This window comes from Eimeria acervulina, genomic scaffold, assembly GCF_000499425.1.
Source record: "Eimeria acervulina Houghton genomic scaffold, Eah_scaff78, whole genome shotgun sequence".
NCBI classification, from domain to species: domain Eukaryota; phylum Apicomplexa; class Conoidasida; order Eucoccidiorida; family Eimeriidae; genus Eimeria; species Eimeria acervulina.
Window position 1 is genome coordinate 14278 of NW_013549605.1, and position 9356 is coordinate 23633.

Genomic DNA, 9356 nt, shown 5'->3' on the forward strand with positions numbered 1-9356 from the left:
AATATATATATATATCCATACGTATATATAAATGTATATATAAATATATATATATATATAGGTATTAATATATATATATATATATTAATATATTTATATTAATATACCTGGGGTGTCTCTACTCGGGCGCTGTCTGGATTTGCAGGGTCTGCAGGTGCGACTGCAGTTGTGGTTCGCCCATCGACGGCGATGACACCAATTGGCTGTCCGCCTAAGCGAGCTCTGCCTACAACAACGCCTGAGCCCCACGGCCCCAGTACCTCTTTAAAGCTGTCTTTATCGCAGAACCCGGACACCCAACGCTGCTGCTGCTGCTGCTGCTGATCTTGATCCTGATCCTGCTGCAGCTGCTGATCTTGCTGGTGTTCATCCTGCTGCTTTTGCTGTTGTTCCTCGGGCTGTTGTTGCTGTTGCTGCTGCTGCTGTTGGGTGTGGGTATTTGCTGCTTCAGAGACATAGTGGCCCGCTAGCATATGTCTTGGATCGTAAGGAGAAGAAGAAGGAGAGAATTCAATCGTGCGGTGTACAGGGTCTGTAATACGATGGGGTGTATGCATAGCATCCGCTGTAGGGGGTACAAACTCTAGCCATCTGACAGCTTCTTTAATTGCTTCTTTATCAGATTTAACTTCTAAATGCGTAACACCATTCGGCAGCATAACCTCTGGACCACCCAACTGCTCTTGAGATATATAAACATCTCTACCGAGCAGTTTATTAAGAGCATGAAATCCTGTAAGAACTAAAGGAGAGTTCTTCTGCTGTATGCATCTCTGAGCTAAACGAACAACATAAGCGCCGATACCGACCGATCTACCCGACACAATTGATAATGTAAAGACTTCATCATAAGCTCTGCTCGTCTCTCCAGCAATCTTTCCTGAGCCTCTTAGATTTTCAACGCCTAAGTGTTGACCTTCTTCGCCTATAACAGCGTTTAATATAAATATCTTTTTTGTATTATCTTCGGGTGACGGACCCCACTGGCCTATAACAGCTTCTTTATTCATCTTTTGCATGTCTTCTTCATTAATATATAGATATTTAAAGCCTAAGGAAGGGTTTGCTTTATCTATCCAGCAAACTTTGATCTTATCTTTTAGCTGTTCATACACCCCAATACGAGCCCCACTATTGCATGCAATATATAACCTAGGGATCTTATGCTGGCGTGAAAATGCAGATGCCTGCCTATACACCTCGTGCTCTTCTACTCCAAATGACCCTCCTTGATGCGTTACATCGTTGCCTATTAATACTACTTCTCTCCCTTGAGGGTATTCAGGCGTTCTTAACAATAATAAAAATGCTACCATCCCTGTTGCACTGTCGCCGATCAGCCAATCCCGATGCAGCTGAAGACGCCCGTCAGGGCCCAAGTGAAACTCTCGAGCCTGCAAATAAATAAATAAATAAATAAATAAATAAATAATATTAATTATTTAACTTATTTAATTTGCTAATTTATTTATTTTATTAACTTAGGAATATTATATCATGCACGCCTGTTGCTGTTGCTGCTGCTGCTGTTGATGTTGGTGCTGTTGCTGTTGGTGCTGGTGCTGCTGCTGCAGGACAAGGGTTTAATAGTACTGAGGCTTCGGACGCGCAAATGCAGCAGCAATTACAGCAGCAGCAGGAACAGTAGCAGCAACAGAAACAGCACCAGGACCAGCAGCAACAGAAGCAGCAACAGACACAGCACCAGGAGCCCTAGCAGCAGCAATAGAAAGCCAACATCGGCAGCAGCAGCAGCCGCAACAGCAGCAGCAGCAACTACGTCTTCTTCAAGAACATACCTCTAACAGCTTATTCGGAACAACAAGTTTGCGTGTGTCTCCTGATGCAGCAAGGGCCTCCTGGCTGCGCCTCCATTGCTGCTGCAGCTCTGCATTAATAAGCCCCAAGAAGTCGTAGATGTAGGTGCTGCCAGCTCTCTGTGCTGCTGCTCGTTTTGCTGCTAGCTGCTCTTCAGTTATACCCTTAAGAGGAATGAGAGGAGCTGTTCTCTCTGCTTCTGCTGCTGCTGCTGCAGTGCCGCCGCGACCCCACGAAAAGGGTAGCCTCTCATTCGTGCAGCTGCTGCTGCGGTGGATACTAGAGCCGCCGCTGCTGCTGCTGCTGCTTCCTGCTGCTGCTGCTGACCCACCCTCTCCCTCACGGATTGAGCCACCTTCAGGTGTAAACAACTCAGATAATAAAGGAGAAGGTGCAGCAGAGCTTTCTGCTGTTGAAGCCTCAGGAGCCAGCGGGTGTTGCTGCTGCTGCTGCTGCTGCTGCTTCAGCCGTGCTGCAGCAGACGCATGTAGATCGCACTCCCCATCATATCCTGCAGCACCTCCAGGCACAGTCACTTGCTCCGGTTCAAGCCAGCAGCCGCCTCTGCTGGAGGCCCTTATAACAAGTTGCTGCTGCTGCTGCTGCTGCTGTTGCTGCTGCGATGCTGCAGCAGGCCCACTTGCTGCTGCTGCACCAGCAGCAGCAGCAGCTTCTTGAGGTACCCGCAATTCCACCTTCTCTACGTTCAGACGCAGCAGCCTCTCCCCATCTTCACCTTCCTTCAGCAATTGAAGGGCTTCAAAGAGAGCTTGCTGCAGCGCTGCTTGTCTTGCCGGAGTTTGCTGCTGCAGCAGCTGCAGCACGATGGTGCTGCTGCTCGTGGGGTGGACGTGGGGGTCCCTGAAAGCCGCCTCCAGCTGCTGCAGCAGGTGCTGCAGCAGCTGTTGCAGCCCTTGCTGCTGCAGCAGAACATCCGCCATAGGAATGATGCGGTGTACGTACACCGTTGGTCGCAATGCTGGTGCCCGCAGCGGAGCAGCGGATCCTGATTGAGGTGCAGGGGGTTTAGGAGACACTGCATGCAGCAGCAAATCTGTTGATGCTGCTGGAGGCACTGCAACAGCAGCAGCAGCAGACGGCAGCCGCCGCACTGTCCCTAGGCTGCGCATCTTTTCAATCTCTCCATATATATATTGAGACAGGGACAAGCCGCTGCAGCACACACAAACAGCAACACCGCAAACGCTTCCTCTCCCTGCTGCTGCTGCTGCTGCTGCTGCTGCTGCTGCTCTTCAGCAGCAGCAAGGGCGAGACATCCGGTGTACGTACACCCCACAAGAAAAGGGGTCCATAGCTCACCGCTGCAACGGGTCTTCTTGCAGCTTCAGCTGCTGCAGCCCTTGCTGCTGCTGCTGCTGCTGCTCCTGTTGCTGCACAAGAGCCACTTGATGCGCGTCGCCGCTGGCTGTGGGCAGCAGCAGACGGAGACTGTGGAGGTTCTTCAGTGCAGCAGCAGCCTCTGGAGAGGTAGCCGCTGCAGCTTCTGCTGCAGCAGCAGCAGCTTCTGCTGCTGCCTCGACTGCTGCTGCGTCAGATTCTGCAGCACCTGCCTGTACACTCGAAAGGGGAAGATTCAGCAGCAGCACGCCTTTGGCGCCTTGACTGAGGACCTTTTGCTGCTGTGCGAGCTGCTGCAGCAGCGGCAGCATCTGCTGCTGCATCTCTTCTACACTGGAGACAGCAGCAAAGACACCCGCATTCATTGGTGCTGCACTGCCCTCCTCACGCGGCTCTCTCCACGTGAACGGGACGCCTCCCTGCTGCTGCTGCTGCTGCTGTTGTTGCTGCAGCTGTAGGTCTAAGCCTAGCAGCTGTCTCCTCAGCGTCATTTCTCTTGCTGCTGCTGCTAATTGAGGGTCTCTAAACAGATGGGCTAGAAGCCCATACCCTCCGAGTTCTTCAGGCAGCTGCAGCAGCTCGTCACGCAGTTGGATCTGCTGCTGCTGCTGCTGCTGCTGCAGCTGCAGCAGCTGCGCACGCAGGCTATCCACACGGTCTTCTACCGGAGGCAGCAGCAGCAGCTTCAGCAGCCGCTGTGATGCTAACGCTAGAATATTATAAGCAACTCCTTTCAATGCCCCCACACGCCGCAGCAGGTTCTCAATCCGTGAAGATTCAAACGAACCTGCAGCAGCTGCACTCAGCCGCACCTGCAGCAGCAACAACAGCAGCAGCAGCAGCAATAACAGCACAAGAGTCAGTTTGTAAAGCGCTGACGCAGAAAGAAATACAATACCTTGAAGACAAGTAAATGCAGTAAGGAGTAAGCACTCCTCTGCGCCTGCTGCGCCTGCTGCTGCTGCTGCTGCCACTGAAGCGGCCAGTGCAAGTAAAGCCCAGGGCTCTAGCCGGCGCCGCAGCAGCAGCAATAGCCAAAAGCGACAGCGACTACAAAAGCAGCAGCAGCAGCAACAGCAGCAGCATCATCGCCAACAGCAGCACTAAGCACCGCAGCAGCAACAGCAGCAGCAGCAACAGCAGCAGCAGCAGATGGCAGCTTACGGTGAGTTCCTTCAGGAGGAGCAGCAGCAACTCGACTTTATGCTTGAGCGCATAATGAGAGACATACATCTTGTACTGTCCCTCAGTATCTGCTGCAGCAGCAGCAACAGCAGCAGCAGCATCTGCATTCCCCTTCGCAGCAAACAACTCCTCTGTCTCCACAAATCGAGAGAAGCAGCGCTCAGTAAAAGATAAAAACGAGCTCAAAGAAGTGCTGCAGGGCCCCTTTAAGACAGTAGACAGCAGCTGCTGCGGTGTTTGCTGCTGCACAAAGCCGCTCAGCAGCAGCTCAATCTTAGCTTCTGCTGCAGTAGCAGCTTCGGCTGCTGCTTCCTCTGCGCTGCGGGCAGCTGCAGCAGCAGCATCACCACCACTAGCACCGCCAGCATCACCCGCAGCAGCTCCAGCACCTGCTGCTGCTCCTCCTGCTGCTGCTGCTGGGGGAGACAAATCTAAAGACCCTTTAAACGGCTGCAGCCGCACAACTTTCGATGGATCTTCGAGCTGCAGAGACGCCAGCAGCTCGCCCTGCTGCACCAGAGACCCAGCACTCTTGCGGTGTATCAACACCCCACTCTCCCCAGCCTATAACAAAGCAGCAGCAGCAGCAACAATAAATGCAGCAGCAGCAAATGCAGTAGTAGCAGCAGCAAAAGAAACAGCCAAAGGAGGAGATGCAAGAAGAATACGCAAGCAGCGTAGACGTGCAGATGCACAGAAAAGCAGCAGCAGCAGCACAACAACCAGCAGCAGCAGCAGCAGTATAACCAGCAGCAGCAGCACAACAAGCAACAGCTACGGTAGACGGAGCACCAGCAACACAACCACCACCAGCCGAACGAGCAGCAGCAGCAGCAGCAGCAGCATTAGCCCAACGATCAGCAGCAGCAGCATCAGCCCAACGACCAGCAGCAGCAGCATCAGCCCAACGAGCAGCAGCAGCAGCAGCAGCAGCAGGAAGATAAGCGGCGGTGTATGAGTAGTGTTGATAGACTTACAGTAAGCGTAAGTATCATCTTCATTGCTTCTACCTCAGCAAACGGCTGTCCCTTCTTCACAGTGTCTCCGTCTTGAACTAAGTAGCGCACGAGTCTCCCATTGACGTCTGAAAGCAGCTCTGTCGGGTCGCGTTGGTCTAAGACCATTAAGCTGTCTCCGCCTAAGTCTAAGCGCAGGCCTAGTGCCTCCTCTCGAGCTCTAAAGCGCAGCAAACGAGGCCCCTGCTGCTGCTGCTGTTGCTGCTCCTGTTGCTGCTGTTGCTGCTCCTGCTGCTCCTGCGGCGGGTCAGTATATACAGAGAGGAGGAAAGAACCATCAGTTTGTTTTCTGTAATACACCTGACCTTTTTGTTTATTTATTGCGAATCCTAGACTATCAGGAGACATGCGAGAAAAAGAGAAGCTATAAACATAGCCACCCCAGGCAATCGGCACCTCCACAGACAGCAGAGGCCCCACAGGAGGTAAATAGCGATGACCCCGTGCTGCTGCTGACAGCCACGCATCCTTCGCTTTCTGCAGCAGCAGCAAACAGATACAGCACACAGCAGCAGCAGCAGCACCCATACAAGGAAATACATATATATTTCCTATATATATCGTCGCAAACAATCATTCATACGCAGACTGATACAGCAGCAACAGCAGCAGCAGATGCAGCAGCACGAGTTGCAACATGCACAGCAGCAGCAGCAGCAGCGCGTAGAACAGCTGCAGGCACATCAGGATGAGAAGCAGGTAATGCAGCAGCAGCAGCATCAAGAGCAACAGAAGCAGCACCACGCACAGCCGGAGCAGCAACAGGCACAGCAGCAGCAGCAGCACCATCAGCATCAGGCACAGCAGCAGCAGCAGCAGCAGCAGCAGCAGCAGCAGCAGCAGGAAGAGGCCCGTACATCTAGGGCTTGAATGGCTCTGAAGGCAGCAGAAGCGAAGACAACTTCTGCTGCATTAGGTGCGAGAATAAGCTGTTTGTTTTTAATAATATCATCAAGCCACGCGGTATCCAGTGTATGATTAATAAAGTCTGGATGTGAAAGTAATCTCTGAAGAAACGAAGCAGGGGTAAGGATGTCTCCTTTAATCTGCAGCTGCTGCAGCCCCCAGATCAGCCGCTGTCTTGCCTCATTGCGGCTGTCTCCTGCAGCAAAGATATGTCCAAACTGAGAATCTGCATGCGCATGCAAAGCCCCAGCTGTACATACACTGAAATAACCCCACACCTTCTCCGGCGGGCTAAAGTCAAGAGAGTGAATGCGCCCGCTAGTAGGCCGGAAACCCTCGCTTGGATTTTCTGCTGTTATTCGAGCCTATACACAGCAGCAGCAGCAGCAGCAGCAATACATAGAGCAGCAATTGATAGAGCAGCGATAGATAGAGCAGCAGCAGTATATACAGCAGCACGAGTAGATGGAGCAGCAAAGGGAACAGCAGATAGAGCAGCAGCAGATAGAGCAGCAGACGAAACACCAGAAGACACGACAGGTGCTGCTATGCAGCAGCAGAAGCAGCAGCAGAGGCAGCAAGTCAACAAGGCGTCAAAACGAACAGCAAAAAAAACAGAAGCAGCGACAGACGCAAGAAAGAAACACAGCCATGGCGCGCAGCAGCAGCAGCAGCAACATAGCAGCAGCACCATTAACTGCTGCAGTTTCTGCTGCTGCTGCTGCTTCTGCTGCTGCTGCTGCTGCTGGTGCAGCACTATGTAGCCTTACAGCTATGACGTGGGTATTGATGTCTTTGTAGTCTTCTTTTAAGAAGTCGATGGGGTCTTGGCCTTCTTTGTCTTTATTAAAGAATGCGCGGATAGGGGGGATTCGATAGAGAGGTATACCCATAGCAATCTGCAGCTGCAGCGACGGCAGGTTTTGCTGCGTTATTGCTTCAGTCACTGGATGCTCAACTTGCAAGCGAGGGTTTAATTCTAAAAAGAAAAATGAGTCCGACTGAGGGTCGTATAAATACTCTACCGTCCCCAGGCCTTCATATCCTAAAGACTGAGTTAAACGCTGAGCAGCACGCTCCATCTCCCTGTATATACACAGCACACATCACATCACTCATCTTACTCCTGCTGCTGCTGCTGCTGCTGATGCTGCTGCTGTTGCTGCTGATTGTGCTGCTGCTGCTGTTGCTGCTGATTGTGGTGGTGGTGCTGCTGCTGCTGAATGTGGTGGTGCTGCAGCTGTATAATAAGAATGACAATCAGTAAAAATGAGAAAGAACAATAAGAAGAACGAGCGTAAGAAGAAGAGCAAAAAGAAAAAATAATAATAAACATAATAATAATTAATAATAAAAACAAAACTCTTAATAATAATAAAATGTATAGTAATGACAACTAAAATAACAATAATAACAATCACAATAAATAAGAATAAGAATAAAAATAATAATTTATTAAGATTAATAACAGAAACCATAAAAATAATATTAATAGGGACAACAACAACATCAATCAATAAGACTAACAACAGCAACAATAATAACAAAATAAAATAGAAATAAAATAAAATAAATAATAAAATAAATAACAAAATAAATAACAAAATAAATAATAAACAATAAAATAAATAATAAAATAAAGAACAAAATAAATAATAAAATAAAGAACAAAATAAATAATAAAATAAAGAATAAGATAAAAAAGATAAGCAAACATACTTGAAAGTTTGTTTGGGTACGACAGTGGGCGGTGCTTCTTCGAAAATTTTTTGAAATCGGCGCTGAGTTGAGCAGTCCCTTCCAGAGAGAGCAACAGCATTTTTATGTTTATCACCGGCAATTTGGACCTCAATATGTCTAGCTTTCTTACATAGCTTCATCAGAAACACCGGCGACCCCTCAACTTCTGACTGTACTTGTGATAGAGCAGTTTGTAGGTCCTCTTCTCTTTCACATAATCTTATACCTTTACCCCCACCACCACCTGAAGCTTTCAATAACAAAGGAAATCCTACACGTGATGCTGCAGCACGGCACTCCTCAAGAGTTGATATCGTTGCTGCATCAAACACCTGCAGCAGCAGCAGCAGCAGCAGCAGCAGCAGCAGCAACAGCAGCAGCAGAAGCAGGAAAAGGTGTAGATGTACGGTTATAGTAGAAAGAGCAGCACAAATGCTAATTCTAGAAGTAGCAGCACAAACAAACACCAGAAGCAGCAGCAGCAGCAGCAGCATGTGCAGCATCATATACATCAGCAGCAGCAGCACATGCAGCTGCATCTACACCAGCAGCAGCAGTATTAGCAACAGCACCATCATTACCAGCAGCAGCATCAGCAGCATCACAACCATCAGCAGCATCACAACCATCAGCAGCATCACAAGCATCAGCAGCATTAACAACCAGGAGGAGGAGCAGCAGCATGAGAGCAGCAGCAGCAGCAGCAGCAGCATAAAACGAAAAATAAGAAGATAAAAAACTAAAAAGAATAATAAAGAATAAGAATAAAGATGATACCTCCTTGGGTATATTGCCATCCTTATCGAGTTTCGCTTGAAGCCCTGTACCGCTCCAGGGTATAGCAGGTACTTGAGCTGTCTGTGCTAAAATATTAGCTGCTATTTTATCTCCAAGTGCGGCCATCACTTTCGACTGCGGGCCTAAAAAGGCAATGCCTAACGATGATAAACGCTCAGGCAAAGACGGGTTTTCTGACGCGTGGCCCCAACCCGGCCACACAGCGTCCACCTGAAATCGTTCACGTACACCGCAACATATATATATATATAGATGTAGATATATAGATGTTTATATATATATGTAGATGTTTATATATATATATATATATAGGTTTTAGTCTATATATATAATATTATCTATATGTGTAGATATATATATATATATATATATATATAGAGAGAGAGAGAGAGAGAGGGAGAGAGGATGGTGGAACAACAGGCATATATATACAAATGAAGATACAGATATATATATATATGTATACAAATATATATATATATATATATTATATGCATCTACATATTATGCATGTAGATATGCATATCGATACAT

At 48.7% G+C, this 9356-nt stretch overlaps 1 protein-coding gene across 1 annotated transcript in view; it reads right to left on the reverse strand.

Moving 5' to 3' along the window:
* Nucleotides 1-98: 98 nt before the first annotated feature.
* Nucleotides 99-9356, reverse strand: part of EAH_00013560 (acetyl-CoA carboxylase, putative) — a gene marked incomplete at both ends in the record, with an annotated part of 15058 nt that continues 5800 nt past the window's right edge. Inside the window, 11 exons of the mRNA XM_013394445.1 lie at nucleotides 99-664; nucleotides 818-925; nucleotides 1328-1394; nucleotides 1800-2991; nucleotides 3139-3989; nucleotides 4342-4926; nucleotides 5340-5855; nucleotides 6236-6649; nucleotides 7055-7370; nucleotides 8004-8356; nucleotides 8802-9032. Of these exons, the coding sequence (XP_013249899.1) occupies nucleotides 99-664; nucleotides 818-925; nucleotides 1328-1394; nucleotides 1800-2991; nucleotides 3139-3989; nucleotides 4342-4926; nucleotides 5340-5855; nucleotides 6236-6649; nucleotides 7055-7370; nucleotides 8004-8356; nucleotides 8802-9032 (5199 nt within the window). The remainder of the gene's footprint in view (nucleotides 665-817; nucleotides 926-1327; nucleotides 1395-1799; nucleotides 2992-3138; nucleotides 3990-4341; nucleotides 4927-5339; nucleotides 5856-6235; nucleotides 6650-7054; nucleotides 7371-8003; nucleotides 8357-8801; nucleotides 9033-9356) is intronic.